The sequence below is a fragment of the Pithys albifrons genome, chromosome 4 (assembly GCF_047495875.1).
Source record: "Pithys albifrons albifrons isolate INPA30051 chromosome 4, PitAlb_v1, whole genome shotgun sequence".
NCBI classification, from domain to species: Eukaryota; Metazoa; Chordata; class Aves; order Passeriformes; family Thamnophilidae; genus Pithys; species Pithys albifrons.
In genome coordinates, this window is record NC_092461.1 from 68,530,090 (window position 1) to 68,553,825 (window position 23,736).

At 41.1% G+C, this 23,736-nt stretch overlaps 1 protein-coding gene across 2 annotated transcripts in view; it reads right to left on the minus strand.

Moving 5' to 3' along the window:
• Positions 1-23,736, minus strand: part of XKR4 (XK related 4) — a 241,973-nt gene that overhangs the window by 81,415 nt on the left and 136,822 nt on the right. For both annotated transcript variants that reach the window (XR_011697742.1, XM_071554526.1), the window contains exon 2: positions 16,133-16,332. Coding sequence is in view for 1 of the 2 variants with exons in the window: in XM_071554526.1 (XP_071410627.1) it covers positions 16,133-16,332 (200 nt within the window). In the remaining variant the exon portion in view is untranslated. The remainder of the gene's footprint in view (positions 1-16,132; positions 16,333-23,736) is intronic.

Below are 23,736 nucleotides of genomic sequence, written 5' to 3' on the forward strand. Positions count from 1 at the left end.
GTTGCTGATCAGAACCAGAGCAAGACACTTCACTGAAAGGTATAAGAAATTCTACAATAAATAGTTCAGGAATAGCCTGCCATGAAGAAAAAGGCCTTTTCTACCTCAGGAAATGGAACTCTGAAAAATACAGTGACTGGATTGTAAGCATTTGCTGTTAGAATGTTGAATAAAATGATAAAAATATTTAATAATAATAATATTCTTCAATCCTTATCCTTACTGATCAAGCTCAGTGATATTTGACTTGAAAAGGATACCTTATAAAGGTTAATACTGTAAAGACAGCACTTCCTTAACACAGAGTTCGGACTTTGCCACTGTTCAACTTAGTTGTCCTTTAGCTTTCATGTTAGGTGAAGTATGGCTAATGTGCTTTCCTGGAGACCATTTGCAGCTCTGTACATTTTATCCAGCTGATCTTTTCAGAAGAGCTTTTTTCCAAAGCTTTGTTCTTTCTCATTCCCTCATTTGTATCTCAACTTCAGAAACAAAACCAGGACCCTGTCTTTCAGGAAGCAGATTTTGCTGCCCTCTTATATTTAAGCTTTCTCATACTGGGAAGCCTTTCATAATGAGATGAACTGGTACCCCTTTTTAGATTGCTCTGGGTCTTGGCCCATGTCCTTGTTCAAGCCTCAGCTAAAAGTGAATTTTTACAGCTGCTTTAAGTAATTGAGAATTGAAATTTAGAAGTGAAATGCTGACACCACCTTCCCCATTACAGCATTTAGCTGCTTCTGTCATGCTGCAATCAGCCCTGTATTGTAAGTGTCTGTTTTGGAACCTCTCTGATCTAAACATTTGATAGCTCAAAATATCAATTCAATTGCAATGCATTATGCTCTTCTCAGAAAACCCATCTGGCTCCAAAGGCTGCTGCGAAGCCAAAGGCCTGTTTGTGCCCTTGTTTGCACTGCTCTGCATCTCAAGGAACAGCATTGAAGTAGCTGAAAGTGAAGTACCTCAGAGCAGGTGTGGGGAATGAGTCAGCCAGGTGTATAGCTACATCATGAGTTTTCCTGAGTGTTTTTCCAATTTTGTTGCTATCTTCATTAACAGGAAGTGAACGAAAGCAACCATCAACAAAAGAGAACACCTTTGGATTTTTTCTCCAGCAAATGATTGTAACCCCATTTTTCTCCTGCTGAATCAGCATTCAAGATGCTTTCAAGTATTTCCAAGACATCTCTTTAAAACAAAATTGACTCCATAGGAATGGAAAGTAAAATCATGTTTTTTAAAGAAATTGCCAAGAAAAAAGGATATTAAATATTCATCACCTAGAAGAATCACTTTTTACTGCAAATTATTTTAGTGTCTGCTGTGCTTGTAGGAGAAAATGCCTCATTGAAAACCTCTAGATGAGAGTCCTGGTCTCATGGCATGAGAGAGATCTGCTAATACTACAGTGAGTCTGAAGAAAAGACACGGGAAACCATTTTCAGTTTACTGTTGCAATGGACTCGTGTCGCATGTTTTCTGCCTCTGCTGAGCAAAACCAGCAAAGAGCCCAGTTACCGAGGAAAGCAGTTATGTTTTGTGGATGGTTATATAAGGATGACAAGCTGCTATGAGCATCCGGAGAGTAAATGCTACCATGCCATTTAGGGTCAGGATCAAGAAGATCACCAGAGCTCAATTTTTTTATGGCTTTGGGGCATCTTACTTATTAAGGTTCATTACCAAGAGTGACTAACCTGAGTTCAGAAATGAGCTCTGAATGCCTTTCTATGGCATAGGAGGCCTGGGAAAGATCCAATATAACTACATGGTGTACAAACTGCTCTTTCCTATCTATCTATCCACCTTTCCAGTGGTAATGAACCACTCAATACATTTATACACAGAGCAGGAAAGAGAATGAGAGCACTGAAGGCACTCATTAAAACCGGAAAACAGCCTGAAGTTGCATAAGCTTTCAGAAGGTTTTGACGCCAGGGTGGCAGCAGATGGCTGAAGGAGGGCTACTCCCCGTTGTTTGCTTGCCCCTGTGATAGGAACGACAGTACAGCTCACGAATCAGCCCCTGAGCCACTGCAGATTTTAGCACAGCATAAAGCAGGAAGCTGAGATGGGGTTTAGTTTATTTAATTTTGCAGACTGAAAACTGCAGTGAAACAGGAGCTTTTTTGTGAATCTTTCCCTTGTCCCCATCGCCGGGGACATGGCAGCAGCCTTGCTCACATACGGCAGCTGGCAGAAGGGGTTTGCTGCTGCTGATCTCTGCTACATGTGAGTCCTGAAACTCCCATGTCCCCAGGGCCCAGCACCTGCAGGATGGTCCTGATCAGTCCCTGGGCTGCTCCTTGAGCCTGTCACAGGTTTCCTCTGTCATCCCAGTTTCGCTGGGTGGGTGCTCCAGGCAGTTGCCACTGCCACAGCTCCTGCAAAACTCTGTGACAGTCCTAGATGGCTGCTGGAAGGTAACAGGGAGCACTATTTCTGGCTGTGCCAGGAAAGCTACACCGAGGGAGGATTTAGTTCACACTTTTGACTCAATTATGTGAGATTGGAAGAATTCCTCTGCACCTTAAAATGTCCACAGGGTGGGAAAGAGCTTGCAGAGGCAGATTGTATTAGCTGTAAGGGTCTGGGATCAATAGGGATTCAGTAGGCTTATATCAAGGGATTCTTCCTACCCAGGCTATTTAACTCCTAAGAGCACTCTGGCTACCCATGCACAAACGATACACTAAAAGACCCAATCAAAGGTAAAATTAGAAAATCTCTCTTCTGCTGTAGCACAAAAGCCAATAATGCTTTGTTTTTAAACTCCATTATATATAGAGGAAAGAATATAGTTTACAACTTTATTAACTGACATGCTGTGAGTAATAACACCCACGGGAAAAAGAAAAATATTTTAAATTAATTTTCCTTGTAATTTAGTTAGGGAATCAAAAAACTAACAAAATGAATTGAATCGGTTTGTATCCGCTGCTAGGTTAAGTAGAATGTTATTCTTAACATGAAATAGAGATCTCTAACATTTTACTGTAAAACAGTGCATCTATAAATCCCAGTCCAGTGAATCGATTTTATTCACTAAAACAGTTCCTCTGAGTACAGTGAGGTGTCCACAGAGGTGACTCTGCTATGCCAGACTGGACTTTTTGTTTGAGTCTCACTGCAGCACTGGTTATTCACTGATACTTGTAAAATCCTGAGCACAAAGCAGGAATGCAATGGGTTTTGTTTCTATTTGCAGTTTGATACCTATGTGCACCCATCAGAAAACTATGTATAATATGTTTTAAATACTAATTCCCATAAAAATTTCTTAATTTGTAGTATATCCTGTATACAACTAAACATGAACTTCATGCAAGACACATTTTAAAACATGTATTTCCACTCTGAACTGCAACTCACAGTTAAAATCACATTAAACAGAAAGGATTAACTTTCTGGTAAATTTTGGCAAAAAAGGTAATTTTGCAGAGAGACTAAAAGGTCAAGCTGAGTAAGGGAAGGCATGTCTCATGTACTAAAAACAAAGATGGCTGAGAAAATTTCATATCTATATATTTGTCAGGAAGTTGGATGTGCACATTGACATCATGACTTGCATTTTAAACGTCACAGCATGATGAAGAATTCACGTTAATTCTTATCTTTGAAGTATTGTGCAGCCTTGGAGCAAGACAGAATCACGACTGAAGTTTCTCACTGCTATATTAGGCACATGAAAGCTTCTTCTGTGCCAACCATGTATCACTTTTTTCCCACCCCTGAACAAACATACCAGTCATAGAAAATACAGTAACCTAAAATGAAACTAGAAATTTGTTCCTTGGCAAATGCATTTTTAGCACAACAAAAAGGGAGCAGAAGGATATGTGACTAACTTTTTGACATTCCTCAACAGATAAGATTCTGTGTGTAGGCAATATATCATGCTCGCAGAAATTAAATGCACTACTTTGTGTCTCTTGCTGTTTTTACCAAAGTGTATATATTAGCAGCTTTGTGAAGCCACTATTAAATTAAAAATACCCTGTAGATATTGCGAAAGTAATTTTGGTTTGGGGTTTTTTTGCCATTTCCCCAGCAGTGAAGAATTTCTTTTCACAATACCTCCAGGCTCATAATGACCTTAAAGCCTGGATCCATCAGAGAGGAGCAGCTGATGAGCCAGAGAGCAGGGCTACCCTGCAGGGGCATCTCAGAAGACCAAAAAGAGCCAAATAAAAAGACATATAAAGGCAAAGGAAAACTCTTGTATGTAGATAGCATTTTGGGCCCCAGCACTGGAAATATTTGGCAAATTGGAATGAAGCCAGTGGAGGGCCACTGGGATCATAGAATCATAGAATGGTCCTGTCACTATGAGCTCTTGTAAACAGTGTCTCTTCGTCTCTCTTGTAGACCTCCTTTGTGTACCAGAAGGCCACAGTTAGGTCACCCTAGTTCCAGGCTGAATAATCCCAATTCTCTCAGCCTTTCCTCATAGAAGAGGTGCTCCACCCCTTTCATCAACTTGATGGCCTCCTCTGGCGTTGGTCCAACAGGTAAATGTCCTTCTTGTGCTGGGAACCTGCTTATTTATGGCCAATTAGTAGGTACTAAACAAGGATAACAATATCAGCACAAACTCAGAAAAAAAAAAGAGAGTGACAAGAACATATTATTTAGGAAAAAATGGTTGATGCAGTTCCCCTCATTACTTACGTTGCTAGAGGAATTAGGGTGTTTTACTGCAGTTAAACAAAAAAGATAAAAATGCTGATTAGTACCTTCTCTGACTTTCAGCAGTTGTTATGGATATGTTAAGAAACAACACCATAACTCTGCTATCTCCTTATCTTCCTGACAATACCTGCCACATTTCATACATCATCCATTCTACATTTACAAGCTGTATCGGTGTCTCATGCCTGTAGACAGATGAATGGACAGGGACAGGACACTGGGAAACACAGGAAATAAAAGCAGGTTATAAAGCATTGCAGGTTTACAGAAAGAACTATAGGGTTACAGAAAGAGTTATAGGGTTACAGAAACATCATGGACTCACAATCACTCCCTGGACTTGGGTACTGAAAGGGAGCTGGTACTCAGAAAAGATGGAAATAGTGGTAAAAGTAGTGTGTATGAAGGGAATGACAGCACAATGTTCCAGAAAGAGTTCCCTGATAAAACAGATTCTGTTTGCATACAAAATTAGTTTGGGGAAAGATAGTGGGTAGTTGTTACAGTCTGCTGTAGAATTCCAGAGTTAAATTTGGATATGGATAGAGATATTCAAATCATTATTACAGGGAGAAATTCTGCACAGAATTGTCTCATTATAGCAGTCTCTGATTTCTCAGATATAGACTGGAATACACGTGCTACTGAAGGCAGCCTGGGTATTCTGAAGTGTGACAACTGACAGCTTTTCTGACAGAAAGCAGAGAGGCTTCTTTCTAAATTTAGTTATAGGAAGTATTGAGGTTGCTACAGGACATGTAATTGTGAAAAATAGCATCAGATCACATGAATATTGGTTTAATTCAACTAAAATGAAAGGATAAACAAAAATAGATCTGTTAGTAAGCCTGTCTATCAGAATTTTATAGAAATGAGAGAAGACAGCAGAAGTTAATTGTTCTGTGACTCCTACATGGGGGAGGCTTGTATTTTTTTAAGGTAAAGCACAGAAGGATTTCTGGAGAATTTAAACACTAAAAAACAACCAAAACCCCCCAACTTCTGGAAAAAGCCTCAAAACTTAACTGCATGCACACCCAACTCAAAAATGGTGCCTTCATGAAAATGAAAAAAGGGTGGTCAGCAATAAAGGTTGTGCCTTATAGAACAATTTTTCCTAAGGTCTCTTTAAACAAGAGCCCAAAGACAGAGCCTGCTAATAGGAAATGGGAACAGAAAGGAAATTTGCATAACTGTAGATAGGAGCAAAGCTCAGAGCTTCTTGTTCCCCCTCAGTGCAACCACAACCTCTCTGTTTCAGAATTCAAAATAAGCTGGTGTGTGAAATCCTGCTGCTGGTGAGAAGCATCTCAAGCCTCTCCACTGAAAAGGAGGCTACCTGGTGCATTTCATAAATACCTGGCTGAAACAGGCCTATGATGTAGGTTTCAATGCAATATAAAACTTTAGAAAAGCTTTTAAAGAAAAAACTAACTGAAAATTAAGGCAAACTTAGAACCATAGAATGGCTTGGGTTGAAAGGGACATTAAAGGTTATCTAGTTCCAACCACTCTGCCATGGGCAGTGACAACTTCCACTACATCTAGTCGCTCAAAGCCCTGTCCAACCTGGCCTTGAAACATAAAAAAATATGAGATACATTGCATACCTAAGAAAAACAAAAAGTAGAATATAAAAGAGCCACAGAGTCTAGGCCAGCTCTATACCTTTGTTTTATAACCTCTTTCTCAACAAGTAAAATGTGGCAGATCTATTCTATCAAACTTTGTCAGAATGGTGACTACCCTGCTAATGGCAAAGTACTGGTGAAGCTTGAGAAGTTAGGGAATAGTAGAAGAGAAATAAGGCAGGTAAAGGAACTAGTTAAAGAAAGATATTGTAGATTATGTTGAAATGCTAATAAAGCGCTCCTGGGCTGGAGTAGGATTACTTTTACCTTTTCAAATACTTATTAAACTTGGAAATAATCTTGTTTGTATAATTCTTAATGACCATTGGTTTAAAAGATAATGTACAAATAAGTTTTTGGGAGACATTATCCAAGTAGGAAAGGAGAGTGATATATGGAAAAATCAGGAGCACCTTGCAGGTTAGAAAATAGAAACAAGATGAAATTTCATTACATGCATTTAATCACTAATATATTTTTAATGCAATTTAAGCCTCATCAGAGTGACATGACACCAAGGATCATGAAATAACTACCATTAACTAGTGAAATGTCTGAGTCAACATGGAATTACAGTCCTAGGTCATACCTAGTGATATATCACCATGAGAAATGTGTGAGCTAAGAATAAATGTCATCTGGAGTGTTCTGTGCAGTCATGGTTATCCATACTCATCAAAGATGAATTCATACTGGCACTCATGAAGAAAAAGTCTATGAAGACAATTCAGAACCTCTCATGAGAGAATGTGCACCAAGAGGAATGATTCTTAAGTTTCCATCAAGGTATCTCTTATTTCCTAATCCTGTTTGACAGTCACAATAGTTCCACTAGTGCAGTGCAATGCCTTGCCTGTAAGGACGCATATTTGGACTGACTGGTGGTTACTGCCCCATAAAAATAATATTGGCTGAAGTCAGCCTGCTTTTCCCTTTAGTTGAGGCTCTTATTTTATTCTTTTTTTTTGTTTTGTTTTGTTTTTTCTTTTCCCTTGGTATTGGCTGCTTTTTTGACAACATTTAAAGAAACATAATTATCTTTGAGGTGGTGGCAGTTCTCTTATTCTTGATTAAAATAGTGCAATCAATCAGAAATTCTTAAAACTCAGGACAGAAGGACAGAAATGGGCTTTATAATCATATGAACCTCATTTCCTTAGGGTATGAGTGTAAAAGCAGGGATGGCACAAAAATAAGTAGGGACAGACTGCTGATGAAATTAAAAAGTCAAGACAGCATCAGCAGGTCTCTATCAATCAGAGAATTAAAGTTCCAACTGGTATATTAGATACAAAGGCTATAACTATCTTTAACATTGTAATCAGGTTATAAATGGATTATATTACATGATCACCTTCAGGAAGACCTTTCCTGTTCTATCAGAAATAACGGTATGCTAATATGATGGCTCTATCCTAATGAGTGCAAGGTAACATTTTAAAATTTGTAAAGGGACCTACAGATAAGTTTAACAGTCATTTGCAGAAAACACATTTACCCCACAGTATATCATACTTGCTCATTCTTGTCACTGAAAAGCTGTTTTGTCAAGTTTCAGGCAGAAACTGTGACTATAGGTTGCTCTGTTTTACTTTCTCTCTGGAAAGGTTGGGTGCTGGACTGCAGTGGTGCAGAACTTTGACAACACAGAGAAAAGTAATGGCAGCTTGCCCAGAACTCAGGTGATGTACCTTACTTCCATGCAAGTATATATTGAATTGCATAAGATTTTACATCAGAATTATTTTAATTATTTATTTTACAGACCAATCCTAAGTTGCTGTGAAGGTAACAAAAGAAGAAAAATGTGTAAAAGCATAATGTTGTCCCCAGAAGAAAATTGTAAAGATTAAATGATTTTCAGTTTACTGTGCTGACATGAAAAGAGTTTGAATTCCTGATGCACAAGAAAGAGCCTTGCCAGAGGATTTTTTTAAACTAGCTTACAACATTATTTCCTGCCCAATAAAGTTAGGACCTATCAGCCATGTCATAAACTGCTATCAAGTCTCTGAACTTCTTCAGCTCAGGCAGGAATAGCAATTTTTTTTGGACTAGAAGCATTGGAGAGTGATTCTTGGTGGCACTGTGAACTTTTGTACACTGGCTGCAGTGTCAGCATATGAACAGTGTAGGAATTTCCAATAGAGCTGGTAGGAAAGGGGTAAGTGGTTGGCCAGGGAGATTTCCTGGAAATGCATTTTCAGCAGAATCCAGTAGCTCTGTGGTGTGCGGTGACATCAATGAAACTTGATGAATTTATAAACCGTTCTGAACTTCTCCTTTTGCTTCTGCATTACTCTCAGTCCCTATTAAGAACTGGTTTTATATGATATAAACTTTGATTAGACTTTGATCAAACTTGGGTAGAGAGTTTGATTAATAGCACTGTGTCCTAGTTCAGCAGGAGGGACCAGCTAACCCTGTGTGGGGGTGATCAAAGCTGTGTATTCTACCCCCTCTATTCATTCCCCAAGGACAATGGGCCATTAGCAGCAGCTGCCCAGGGAACCATTATCACCTTCACACCCAGCCTGAGGGGGGCGGAGCTGATAATGGGCCATCAACAGCTCAACACCCCCTGGCTCCCAGAGTTAATCACCCATTGTGTGAGTCCCCGCCCAGGGGGAGGGACTGAGTGCTCCCTGAGGGTACATAAGTGGTGGGTAAGAAGACCTCGGGAACTTCTCGTCGGATCCAGAGCAGCAGCAGGACCTTGACAGGAGAAGATCACCACTCTCGCCCAGACCACAGCCCTCGCCTGCACCAACAGGTTTTTCTTTTCCTTTTGCTCTGGACTTGGGGGAATCACAGGGGTCTCAGCACAAGGGCAAACAAACCCCCTTGGGTTTGTGCCCCAGGACACTGGGTTATATTGCTGGGGTTTTGTGAGTTGAAAGCAATTTCCCTTGTGTGTCAGTGTTGTTATTGTAATATTATTATTAAATTTTAGGTCTGACTTATAATCTCTCTCGTGGTGAGTTCATTTCCCCTGCTGGTTCACCTTTAAACCAGCACATCTTTTGGCGCCCAACGTGGGGCATGAGAGAGAAGTCAGAATTACAATTTCATTTTGTGTATTTGGATACAGAAACTCCCTGACTACCATGTTGCTTGATGTGTTCATGTGGATGGTGTATCTGGGCCTGTTCATATTTCGACACATGGGGAACCATGTGCCTATTTTGATGTTCTCTTTAATACCAGGGAGAAGGATCAAAATTGCTTTATTAATATACTATGTTTATGTTGTCATAACATCAGAAGCAATGAATTTCATTGTGAATGTATATTCAGTCTGGTCTGCCTGTCCTGGTTTGGGTTGTTACCTCTGGGGTCTCATTAAAAATAGCACCCAGACTGTGGGGAAAACAGACGGAGATGGTCACTTCCACCTTTTCACCTCTGCTACAACAATCATTGAAAATACTGAGCTTCCTTTTGATGTTAGGGACAGCATAATCCTACTGTTAGTGCTGTTAGTGTTGCTTTGTCTCCTCTGTACTGTATACACCATGTTTAGGGTCAGAACTGGGCTTTCTAAGGAGACTTCCTGGAGGCCTGCCCTGGGAGCGGATGATGTTGAGTGGCACGGGAAGTGGGAAGACATGGGCCAGTATTTGGAGACCTTCTCTCCTCAAATGATCTGGAAATTCACCCAGGAACAACTGCAGGACCCTGCCAAAATGCTAAGCTATGTGAAAGGAAGATGCTCTGGTAGTCCCAGAGATGTGCAGCTCACAGCAACCTGCTGGGCCCTGGCCACTGCCTACCGCACACTGCTTGGTGTAGTACAACATCATCAGGAGGAGGAGAAAAGGAGCAAATCCACAGGCACTATGTCCACCCAAACCACGGCTGAGCCAGAGAGGAAGAGAGATACATCAACCAGCACCATGTCCACCCAGACCACGACTGAGCCAGAGAGGAAGAGAGATACATCAACCAGCACCATGTCCACCCAGACCACGACTGAGCCAGAGAGGAAGAGAGATACATCAACCAGCACCATGTCCACCCAGACCACGACTGAGCCAGAGAGGAAGAGAGATACATCAACCAGCACCATGTCCACCCAGACCACGACTGAGCCAGAGAGGAAGAGAGATACATCAACCAGCACCATGTCCACCCAGACCACGACTGAGCCAGAGAGGAAGAGAGATACATCAACCAGCACCATGTCCACCCAGACCACGACTGAGCCAGAGAGGAAGAGAGATACATCAACCAGCACCATGTCCACCCAGACCACGACTGAGCCAGAGAGGAAGAGAGATACATCAACCAGCACCATGTCCACCCAGACCACGACTGAGCCAGAGAGGAAGAGAGATACATCAACCAGCACCATGTCCACCCAGACCACGACTGAGCCAGAGAGGAAGAGAGATACATCAACCAGCACCATGTCCACCCAGACCACGACTGAGCCAGAGAGGAAGAGAGATACATCAACCAGCACCATGTCCACCCAGACCACGACTGAGCCAGAGAGGAAGAGAGATACATCAACCAGCACCATGTCCACCCAGACCATGGAGGAGCCAGAAGGACAACAGAAACCGATAGCAGTTGCCCCTGTCCAGAAAAGAAAATCAAAGACCAAATCAGTTCGTATAGCGCATGACGAGGAAGAGTCAGGACCTTCATCTCAAGCAGAAGAAATGGAGCCAGAAATAATCACCCGGTCCCTATCCCTGGGAGAGCTGCGTGAGCTCCGGAGAGAGTTCACATGACAGGCAAATGAGTCCATCTTGACCTGGCTACTTCGAATCTGGGATGCTGCAGCCAATGATACAATTCTGGATGGGAGTGAGGCAAGGCAGCTGGGATCCCTTTCTCGAGATGTTGTCATTGATCAGGGCATTGGAAAGAGACAGGAAACTCTCAGCCTCTGGCGGCGACTGTTGTCAAGCGTGAGGGAGAGATATCTTTGTAAGGAGGACCTCCACGTACAGCAAGGACAGTGGAACCCACCTCTTCATTAGCAGCTCGGGTACGTGAATTGCAAAGAGGCACAACTAACACAGGGAATTCTTCAAGGTTGAAGGCTGCTCCGGTCTCTCGTGGGCAAGGCTCCAGACAGTATAGGAATGATGATGTTATGTCCGATCCTCTTGAAGGAACCTCCCGGTCATATTCACAGGGAGAGCGCAGTGAATACCATGACCAGAACTAGGGGGGCCCTGCCTCTAGCCAGGTAGAGGAGAGGGACAATCGGGTTTATTGAACTGTGTGGATTCGGTGGCCTGGCTCATCAGACCCACAGAAATACAAAGCTTTAGTGGACACTGGTGCACAATGCACGTTGATGCCATCAGGATACGTCAGGGCAGAATCCATCTCTATTTCTGGGGTGACAGGGGGATCCCAACAGCTGACTGTACTGGAAGCTGAAGTCAGCTTGACTGGGAAGGAATGGCATAGACACCCCATTGTGACTGGTCCAGAAGCCCCATGTATCCTTGGCATAGACTACCTGAGGAATGGATATTTCAAAGACCCAAAGGGACTGCGTTGGACCTTTGGCATAGCTGCTGTGGAGACAGAGGAAATCAGACAGCTGAGCACCTTGCCTGGCCTCTCAGAGGACCCTTCTGCTGTGGGACTGCTGACTTATAATCTCTCTCGTGGTGAGTTCATTTCCCCTGCTGGTTCACCTTTAAACCAGCACACACTGTATGGAGAAGCCAGAAAAAACTCCCCAGGGGCTGATGAAAAAAATTGTCAATGCAGTAAACAGAAATGAGAAGCTGATCTATAATTAAAAAAAAAAAAGTTTTAATTAGCATAGTATAAATAATGAAATTTCTGGTAAATCCAGTGAGTAATCTTGTCTAACTGCTCATCTACGTGTAGTTAGAACACCATGCCATTGAATAAGACAATAGTAACTTATGTTAACAGATTTATATCTCTTTCCAATCGGATGGTCAGCAAGATTTTTTACTTACTGGCTTTTAATCATTTTAAGATGAGAATTCTTTCTAAAATCAAATAGGATAATGAAAAATCAAAGTAAAAGGAGAGTGCCAAGGGATGACTCCCAGTCTGTGGGCGGGATTTCAAAATGAGGTGCCATGTGAAAGGACAGCCCTGACCTGCCTTACCCACCCTGATGCCATGTCCCCCTTGCCTCACCAGCTCTGGCACTACCCATTGTGTGACATCCCTGTCCTGGGGAGTACAACTGGATCCCTCTGAGCCTCAACTGGGTTAGCAGTGGGGAAAATAAGCATCTGAGGGATCCTGTGTTCAACCTTGGGAATGTCAGTGGTGTGACAGGAGCATACAGCTTGACTGAGGACTTTTCATTATTAAATCAAAGGTTTTCAAGGGCACCCTGAAGAAAGTTGGCTTCAGATAACTGTGATAACCCCACTAAGCAAGCTTGCCAGTCTGGGTCTGCCCATCACTTTGTCAGCCTAAGACCTGTCAAGTCAGCAGAGCAAATGAGATGTGATCATTATGCTGAATATCCAGAGACACAACCAAGGAGGAGTCTTGCAGCCTTTAGACTGACCTTACTGTGTCAGCAAATTTGACTAATACTTAGTTTATGGCAGTTTATTGAGGAAGTGCCTGTTTTTATGGCACAGACTGAAACTATGGCTTATTTGCTAAATGGGTTGAAGGATGGAGGCATTTTTAACGGAATTGCTTGCAGCCTTCTGAATTTATTGAGGTAATCCCTGTGACTTGGAGGTTAAGCCAGTGCAGAATCTGGTTGCCCCGCCCTGGGAGCATAATGGAAAACATGAAACAAAGGGCTCAGGTCTCCAAGGAGTTTCAGGCAGTGGGTGTATATAGTCTGGCACTGAGGTCAGTGAGCCTACCATGGCCATCAGGCTATTGCTGTTACACTGTGTCTGTCAGCTGAACTAGCTCATCTGCAAATGGTTCAGACACTTCTATGCACATATATGCCCTTATCCAAAGAGATGCAGGATGAGCATCAGTTGTTTCAGAGGACTTTCTACCTTTGCTCACCCCAAATGCAGAGCCACCCCATTCATCATACATTTCCCACCTAGAATAGGACTAGGGAAGCTAGTGACTCCTACCATGAAGCTGTTTAGGACAGGACTGTCCTACAGGGTAATTAAGGGAGAGGGAAAAGGAAAAAAAAAGGCAAAAAAAGAAAAAGACAAGGCAGTTTGAATGTGCTGCTGTTTCAGCAGTAAGGCTCCTGTGGTAGTGCTGTGCTCAGAGGAAAGGCAATAGAAACAGAGTCCCATGAGGAAGAGACTGAGGAATTACTTATTTCAAGGCATATCAGTCTCCTAGAAACTGAATATTTCTTCAAACTCTAAGGAACCACCAGAGTGGAAAAGGTGGAGGTAGCAGAGGCATTAGCACAGCTCCAGTTTAGACCAGTATCAAACTGAAGTTGTTAATCTTCTTGAGGAATTAGTGCTGAGAAATCATCAGCTTCCCCCATAAGCAATTTCACTCCTTCCACTCAGGTGGGACCTGGCTACTGATTGTAGGTATAATAAGAAAGATCACTGCCTCTAATTGTGCCAGTTTTGGTGAAATCTTACAAAAGAATCAGATTTTTATATAATAATTTAGCTACTTGTCTATTAATACTCAGGTGTCTCTGCATGATGATGCAGAAGAGAGATGCCAGTCATGGCTGTTGAAGGCCTCCCACATAAGCTGCAGCATCAAGGTACAGTGGTACACAATCCTTGTTAGAAGTTTACTCTGCAGTATTTTAATTCATCCTTGGGGAACCCAGGCAACTGACAAAGGATCCCTGTGGAGCACCCTCTGGACTTATGAAGTGGCCCTCATTGCAGTGTACAGAAGACCGACAGAGAAGGTTCTCCACACATTGCACATGCCTGTATGTATTTCTCACCTTGATTAGCAGGGCTTAATTACTGAAATAAGAAATTATCCATACCAAGCCAGCAACCATTACAAAACTTGGAATCTTCAGCCACACTGACAGCATTCTCCCATTGGGAATGATGCTATTTTGGTGCATTTGGAATAAAAAATAAACAGTTTCAAAAATTAAATACTTAAAATTGTTTCCTGAGATCATTAACAGCTTGAAATCAGAAATACCCTGCTATAGACCATTAATTTCCTGTGCCAAATTTGGGCATTGTGAAAGTCATATACTTTTAAGAACATGGATTAACAATGTTACCTAACAATTCTCATAACTTTGTCCTGCAGGACAGAGAACTAAAAGAACAATAATAAAGAACAAGAAGAATTCTCTAAACAAATCAATCAAACACCCTGTTTATTGATCTGTGTTAGAAATCCCTCTCACATGCTCAGTGAGTGGACAGCTAGCTGAAGCATATACCTTATGGCACAGATATGTTATTGCAATAAAAAGGGGGTGAGCAGCATTCTGTATTAATAGTTTATGAAGATACTAAATTACAGCTGACCCTACACTATTCTGGTTTATGTTCTAAGTCACTCTCTGGACTCATTTTTTCTGGAGAGGCAAAGCTTCTCAAAGTGATAATACCTTCTCCTTAATGATAATAGTTTGAACTGATTGGTGTGGGGCATTATAATTTTGAGAAGTAGCTGTAGGAAGTGCTTAGGCAAACTTCCTTGAAAAGAGAGCACCAACTAATTAAAATTGAAACTTTGATTTTCTTTTCCCCTTAAGGTGACAGTTTTAGATCTAAAGAAACAAAAACACAGTAAGAAGGACAGCTCTTTATAAGATGACAGTTCAAAGGGGCGGTAAAAGTGTCTAATTTATCTACAGGAAACTGCCCAGGATCAAGGTGCTCACACAGTTACCCACTTTGTGCCCAGTCCTTTTTCTCCCAGACTTCCTGAATGTTACTTATGATAAACTAACCAGACCCAAAATTTTCTCAAAGCAAAATGCTGTCACATTTTTATTTTGTACAGTGCAAGCACATGAGCTACTTCTTTAAAAAGAACAAAAATATTGCATTTCCTTCCTCCCTCTGTCTTGCTGCTTCACTACCTTTTCTCCCTTCACTCCTCACTGCTTCATGGCATTTTTGTCACCTGAATCCCAAGCTCTCATTCACTTTACTCCCTTGCTAAAAATTTCTATCCAGATGCAGCCATAAGACAAAACAATGGGGCAATACAAAAGGACAGCTGTCAGGTAGCCAAAAGTACCATCAAAAAAGCAGTAGAGAATGACATTTTTTAATATTCATATTACTGATTGACAAAACTGTATGGCAGGACATATTTATGCATTTACCATTTTAAAGAAGTAATCACACTTGCTGAAAGTATTAACCTTAGAAGGAAACCGAGAGAGTGAAGGAATGAGGACTGCTTAGAAGATGACTTGTATCATTTTAGATGAATATGGCTGAGAACTGATGCACACAAACACTGGCATTTTCTTTGCAGAATAGCTGTTATCTCTTGTGCCATCTTTGGTTTTGTATAATGCCATATGAGCTTCATTACTGCAGTTTGGAGGGTTTTGAACATTCACAGAAAGAAGCATAGGGAGAAGAGCAATAGCTTGATTGATGCAATTTTCACATTGGCTCAGTGGATAATCAGAAAAGCTCTTCTATTACAAGGACATGCAGAAAGCAAAACATTATAAATCCTACCCACAACCCAGGGCCATTAAGAAATGCTAAAAAACCCTCTAACAACACAGGCTTTCTTGACAGACTAATTGTTAACAGCTTAATAGCAGCTAGCAAGCGAGATCTGCTCTTATGCCAGGACACAGCAGTTTGAAAGAAGGATAAATATGTATGTGTGGAAATTATATCTTCAAAAATTATAAAAAACAAGTAGATTAAATGAACCCCTACCTTGGAGAGCCTGGAGTGTACGAGTCTGTACAACAATACAGAGTTGCAGGACCAGCTGTGGTGCACTTTCCAGAAATGTGGCTAGCAAATGCAGCATACTCACATCTGCATACTCATACACCATTTTCCAATAAAACCGCCATCTGTCATTCTCTCCACTCTGTCGACTCCGGATACCCAAGTACATTGTGTGAAAATACCTAAAAATAAAGGAGAGTAGTTATAGAAATACAGAGTGATATTTTATCCGTTATGTTTCTGCTGGATAATAATACCTTTCTCAATGTACTTCAAAATAATGAAAATTTATTTTAAAAGATTATTTTATTTCAATTTATAATAGTTGACGTGATAAGAGTAAACTAAACTGAAGAAGAGACTAGCCTTCATAAAACTATTAAAAAAACTTAGCAGTCTTATTTGTTAAATAGTATTCCTTTAAATGTTAAATGCCTCCCTGACATCCGATCCCGTCAGATTTTAGAAGCTAAGCAGGGTCAGCCCCGGATTAGTACTTGGATGGGAGACCTCCTGGGAAATGCCGGGTGCTGTAGGTTCTAGTCCTAAGGACTTCACTGGCACTGTCCAAGCTCACTCGGCCGTGGCAGATGAACCTCAGGACTTAAATGGTGGGGCCAGTTCTGCGCACGCTGAGCCTCACCTAAATTCCACTGCGCAGGCTGGAAGGGCACACCCACGTGGGGACAGCCCTTCCCAAATCTTCGTTCGCGAAGTTTGGCCATACATATATACATACATTCCTTTCTAGGATCCAGTTTTCTGATTTGAAATACGGCCTTCCTCAGAAGTTTTTCAAGTAAGGAGAGGAACAAAGCTGACTCTTTAATGATCTCTACCCAGAACCTGCAAAGAACTAATCTCCTTTCTGCATGGCTCTATGAGGACTTGGAGGACCACCTGCACTGCAAATCTCGGGTGGAGCCCTGCTATGGCCTGGACCCCTGCAGTGGCTGAGCTCATTGTCTTGCTTTTCCACCCATTCTAATGCACTGAATATTGTATTTCAGATACTGCCAGATATATAGTGTTTTTTCTCATGGTTTGATTATTTTAGGAAAAGATGTAGCTGTGAGTTCTTATTTTAGGAAGACTGAAGGTCTGGCTATGGGTTCCCTTGGAGATTAGAAATGACTCACCACAACAGCTCCCATGCAGCAGCAGCAATGAGAAACTGCAGGAGTCAGGACTCCAAGAGGCTGCTGCTGCTGCTCAGAGTAGTAACCAGCAGATAAAGGAAGCAATAGTCAGAAGGCACATGTCAGCTCTGCTGGCCTGTGCAAGGAATGGGGAAAAAAGCTGACAGCCAGCCCATTACATAGATTTCGGTGGGTGCAGGAGCTATGAGTGGTTTTAGTAAGCAAGGGATGTCTTCTGATGGCCAGACCACCCAGCTGCTGTGGTGCCCATTGTGACCCTTGCAGAGCTTGCAGCAGTCTGCCATGACACACCTGAGTCACAGAACAGCAACGGCTCTAGGTGGCCTTTGATCTGCTCTTTTATTCTGATCTGCTCTCTGTTATTCTCTGCCAGAAAGTCTAGGCTCCCATCTTGTTTCTTGTAGAAACAATTTTAGTTGAAAACTAATTAAGGCTGACTGAAAAAAATCCAGTCTCACTTGATGAAAAAATCTGAGATTAAGATATTGTCTTGCATCAGGGTGCCTTGCATCCTTCTGGAGTGCCCTGGTGGGCTACTAACTGATGTGGATCTCTATTTCTCTTTTTCTAGAGATATCTTTCATATCCTGGTCCTGAAAGCATTTTCTCATGATGTTTTTAAATATGTTTTCACAGTATTTTTTTAAGTGAGATTATATTTTATAATAAGAAAAATTGTAACAAATTTTAACCACTTCAATATGAAGTTCTTTAATTTCATTGTGATAAGGTCTTTCAGTATTTCTTCTTTTCACAAGTTCTTGTGTTGAAACATTTTTTCATAACTGGTTGAGCATGGTGAATTGCGGAAGCTCTTTTATAGAGGTTGCGTGCAACCTTTCATCCCTACTCTATTCTGCTGTAACTCTGGAGGTATCTTCTCCTGGTGGGATTTTTGGCCTCTGACTGGCAAAGCCTAAGACTCATTTGCCCCCTTGAAGAATGACACTGTGCTTGTACCCAATGAACCCTTGTACCCAATGCACTCTTGTACCTAATGCACGTGCTACTGTAGGGCGACGCCTTTATTCAGGAGTATGCACCAAACAAAAACAGGGAGTAGCACAGAGAAACAGCTGGGAGGCCAGATCTGAGCCTGCAATATTTCTCTTAACAATGCACATCATAGCACTATAAAAGGAAAACACATTAAACTCACATTTAAATTAAAATCACACCAGGTCACTTTGAATTTTATCAAAGTCCCATGTGGGAGTGAAGCAGCAATGAACTGCTCAGAGACTGAGACCACAGAGGTACTGTAAACAAGACACCAACTGTAACTCATGCAAAACACTGAACAGGTCTGGATGGGTCAGAGTGTGATGGGATAACTGGGGTTCTCCAGTGTCCTCAGGGTTAGGTAAAGTGAAATAACCTGCTGTCCAAATCTAAAAGAAGCCACTGAGCTGGAAAGGCATCTTTTGCTGCACGGTTCTGTTAATGGGGCCCATTGGACCCACAGGTTCTCAGTCACAATCTGTTTAATTGTTCCTAGACCTCTCACTAAAGTCCTGCAGCACAACAGGATCAGGTAAGACTTGTATTTCCTTCTGCAGTTTATTTTTTGGGTGGGGCTTGTTTGTCCTGCCTAACGTGTCCTCCTGTCCGGGGTTGAGCTGGCAAAACGCCAACTGTCCAGGACAGAGTGAAAGGGTTCCTCCTCCCCCCAACCAGCCAAGGGGAAAAGAAGAGGGAGAGAGGAAAGAAAACCCTCAAAGCTGGTTTATGCTGAAACTAACCACATGTATTTATACAGAGAGAGAAAACTAAGAGAGAACTACAATATAACACACACTTACACAAGTTATGCATATATAACAAGGAATAACTTCCCACTCCCCAATTAATACAAAGCCCATTACTCTAAATTCATAAGCACTCCAAAAGACACTCAGCAAGAAAGAGAAAGTATAACAACAAAATATTCCTACTTCCCTGAATGCAAACAAAATGCGAGGCAACAGAAGCAGGGCCTAGCATAGTAGAGGAGCTGCTAGATGTCTTCCTCTTAGTGTAACCATGGTGGAACTAACCAAGCCACTCCCTCACACTGGATTTTACACCCTTTGAGATGATGTAGTATGGTATGGAATACAATATTATTGGCTGGAAGAAGTCAGCTGTTAGCTAGCTCAGCCCAGTTTAAATCAGCTGACAATCCTAGGCCTAGCTGAACTTTAAAACCTAAGTTTAAGCCCACCTGGCTAAACCCATAACACCTCCCAAGGGGCACACCTTGGAATATTGCATAGTGGCGACAGACAGCATCTTCAGCATCTTTTTTTTGAGATATCACTAACCCTTGCTGTAAATTCCTAAAGTAGCTGTGGCTGCTGAAGGTTGTGCCAGAAGGCTTTAGCTCTGCCAGTGGAGCCATCTGCAACTTCAGTTCTACAGCACTTGTACAAAAAATACTTTTCCTATTACAAAAATGACATACTGTGCCAGGCAAGGTCCCCTAGGGTTTTTTACCTGCTCTGCAGAGTGGCTGTGCATGGCAAATATGTTGTGATTAATGAACCCATATGGAAATATTTCCTCTCCCATTGCACTTTATTGTGAAACACTGGCAGTGAGTTATTGGGGACTGGGGAATCATTGCTCTTTGTCTAGTTACCTCTCTGCAATTTAGACACAAGAGGTGGAGGAAGAAGATACTTTCTGTTTTTACACACTAGGGACCAAACTTCAGCCTAGAGTGGTATTTTTTTCTGTTCTGTCAATTTTGGCTAAATTAATTTCAGGCTGAAATGAGCATTTACACACATAATTACTGTCACTGATTTATGGGCACAATGAAACAGCTAAACATTCTGATTTGCATCCACAAATAATTGCACTAGCAATTGATGTTAGATGTGCAAATTAGCAGTTATTAAAATAAAAAGATGGCTTCATAAAATGTTTCCTATATCAAAGACACTTTTTCCTGAGAGTGAAATAGAAAAAAGAAAAAAAAGTGGGAGAAAATGCTTTCTTGTAGTGGCTTCCAAATATAGCTTACCACTGCAGTGATGACACATTCTATTTTATATATATATATGCAATATGTAATTCCACTTTTGACACCCTCACTGGAGTCCTTTTGTCAGCAAATGCCATACAGATACACTCAGAGGTAGTTCGTGCTTTAAAGAGTTTTTATATTTTGGTCTTCTAGTACTGTTTTGGTAGAAATACATTTTTATCTGTGCAGGTTGTGACTCATATACAGTTATTCCAGAAAGATATAGGAAGAAGTATTATCGAGTTCTGCACTGGAAAATGTCTTAGGCTTACTGTGGGGTAAACTGATGTCAATGAACCTGAAACAGCAGATGTGACTGTTATTATTTTGGTTGTGATTACATCCACTCAACCACAGTGTCCTGCAGGTTCTTTACAAGTATACAAACACTGCCTATTCTTGCCTCCAAAGAGTATTTAATTGACATGAAAAGAGATGACGAGGAGTGAAGAAGTGAGACTTGGGGCACCAGAAAAAAAGGAAAATCAGAAGGAATAGAAAGTGTGGTAATAGTACTGCCATGTAGTAAAGTGACTGCTTCATCTAATAAATCAATATATTCCATTTCTTATTTCATTATTTCTTATCCACCCATAAGTCCCCACTCCCCCCTCCCCACCCCCTGCCCCGCTCCCCCAGTTTCATAGCTCTTCTTGTGGAGAAAAGGTTAAATGTAACTGAGTTTCTTTGAGATTTTGCAGTTAAAAGACTATGAAACCTCTTCTAGGAGGACAGAGAACTGAGGTTGTTCATCCTAGAGAAGAGAAGGCTACGGGTAGACCCTACTGTGGCCTTCCAATACCCAAAAGGGGTCTACAAGAGAGCTGGAGAAGGACATTTTGAAAAGGCATGTAGTGATAGGACAAAGGGTAATGGCTTCGAACAGAAAGAGAAAGAGGGTAGGTTTAAATTAGATATAAGGAATAAATGCTTCATTGTGAGGGTGACGAGACATTGGAAAAAGTTTCCCAGAGTTGTGGATGCCCCATCCCTGGAAGTGTTCAAGGCCAGGCTGGATGGAGCTTTGAACAACCTCATGTAGTGGAACGTGTCCTTGCCCATGGCAGGGAACTGGAATATATTTAATGTCCCTTCCAAACCAATCCATTCTGTCAATCTGTGATTCTATGAAATGTACTAAGGAAAAGAAATATCACAACCTTATTATTTTAAAATAACTGGAGTTTTTTGTTTGTTTCTTTGTTTTAAGACAGATCACTGCTTGGGTTGTCAGTGTTGATTTAAATAAGTTTACTATTGAGAATTAAGTCAATGGAGCAGGAAGTAATACTTCCTATATCACTGATAATCTGATGGCAACATATATATTGTTATTTAAGGTTTAATGTCTTTTTTAACCTCTGGAGGAAGTGGAGAATGCTTCAGCATTTAATTGTTTTAATTTATTTCAGTACATCACACACCACAGTATACAGATCATTGATAAAGCATAACTCTGAAGGATGAGAATCTGAGACAAGATCACAAGAGATATTCCTTTTCCATTAAATTACTGAGGGAAGGCAGCAAAATAAAAAATGAACAGAAAAGCATGCTAGTCCTTGTGCTGTCCACAACAGATGTTAAAAATGTAAGACAACTAGAAGTAAAAAATACCTATATTTTTAGTTGTGGGAAAAAAGTGTATTTCTCTTCTAGGGGAAGAGTCATTCATTCTGATCAGACAGTGGCTGTCTGGTATTTCCTAAACCAAGAGAGCTCATTTTACTCCAGGTTCAGATCTTGAGAATGGTCAGCATAGACCAATATACCTACATTTGAAATACTTCTGGTAACACTTCACTTACATGATTAAAGCATGCCCAATTGTGCATTTAATTGAGGCTGTGGTAGCATAATTGTATGATAATACTAAATATTTATAGGAGTGCTTTCCATGTTTGAAGTGCTTTACAGCTCCTATTTGATAAACTGGGATGAATGTAGAGAATCTCACAGGGTTCATTTTCCAGGATCTGGCAGCTGACCAGCCTAATACCTTACTGCAGAAGCAAGTTATACCTTTCACTCAACACACTCAAATCCAGGTGATACTTCTCAAGCCCATGATTGGGAGGAGTAGCTCTTTTCTCATGTGAAAAAAATTCTCACTCCTTTCTCCCTTATTATTGGGAATGTGATATTTTATCCTGAATTTCTGGATTAACAAAATCCCTCCTCCCCAGGTCTTGCTGTAGCACAAGATAGGCAAGAATGACCCCAGAATACCTTTCAAGCAGGAGATAATTCCTCAGAGTCAGATATTCTGGAAGACAGTTGAGATGACACTGGCACCTGGGTTAAAGGCTTCCAACCTGCCTACCATTCACCTATTCTTTTATAAGAGGTCTTTGGTGAATATCCTGGTATCAATGAAACTGAAGAGGCTTTTGGCAGTGATGCAGAGTTTTAACCCAGTTTTCTTCATAGTAGCTGGGTGTTGTTTATGCCCACTGCTTCTTTCTAAGAAATTATTTCAGAAACTGCTCCAGTAAGTTTCACAGGTACTATTCTTTTTTCCATACAGATAGCAAAGGCTTATAATAAGTGGAACAGAGAAACCAAGTCCTCATTACTGGAGGACATGTTCCCAAGCTTGTTCTTCCCTGAAATGTTCTTGCACACACAGTCTGACTCAGTCAATGTCTTTCAGTCTTCTGAGCTCCTCTGGGATTCATATCCCAAAGTTTGCTATTTGCTCTTGTCTCCTTTCTTGCAGTCCCACAATTTTTGGCAAATCTTTAGTTACAAATTGAGATTTTGGAGATTAGGAAAAGCTACATTCATTTGCTTCTCATTTAGACAGTGTGCATGAGTATGTCCATATGCAAGCACAGAGCCATATGTGAGTCCAGTCTGACTATGACTCTGAGCACTTCTTGCTACAGATTTTCACCCTAATGAAGTCATTCAAGGGGGACATATACAGCTCTAGAAAAAGTGTTCAGTTTAGAAGTGTCAAAGACTACATCACTACCATGTGCTTTATCTAAAAAGTCCTTAGGATGATACACATGAATAAGAGACCATTTGCATTCGTTGGACAAATTAAATTATTCTGATTTCATGCCTCATCTAGTCCATTTTATTACAAGTGTCTAAGTCTGCAGAGGACATTTGCTTATGTTGTGTAAACTAGTAAAACACTTGTGAGAGTATCAAAAGTCATTAATGGCTAGTTTTAGCAGTCCTACATGTTTATTCTGATGCTTAATTTGCCCCTATATCAAACACTATATTAAACAATTTTGCCATACCGTAAACAGTTGTTCTTTCTGTGTTTGAGGTTTGGAGAATAAAAATCACTACTGCAGAGCTGAAAAACCAGTAGAATAAACAGCAATTCAGATAAGTGGTATTTTCCTCTGTTGCTTAGTTACCAGAGAAAACTTAACTGTATTTGTATCTCAACAATA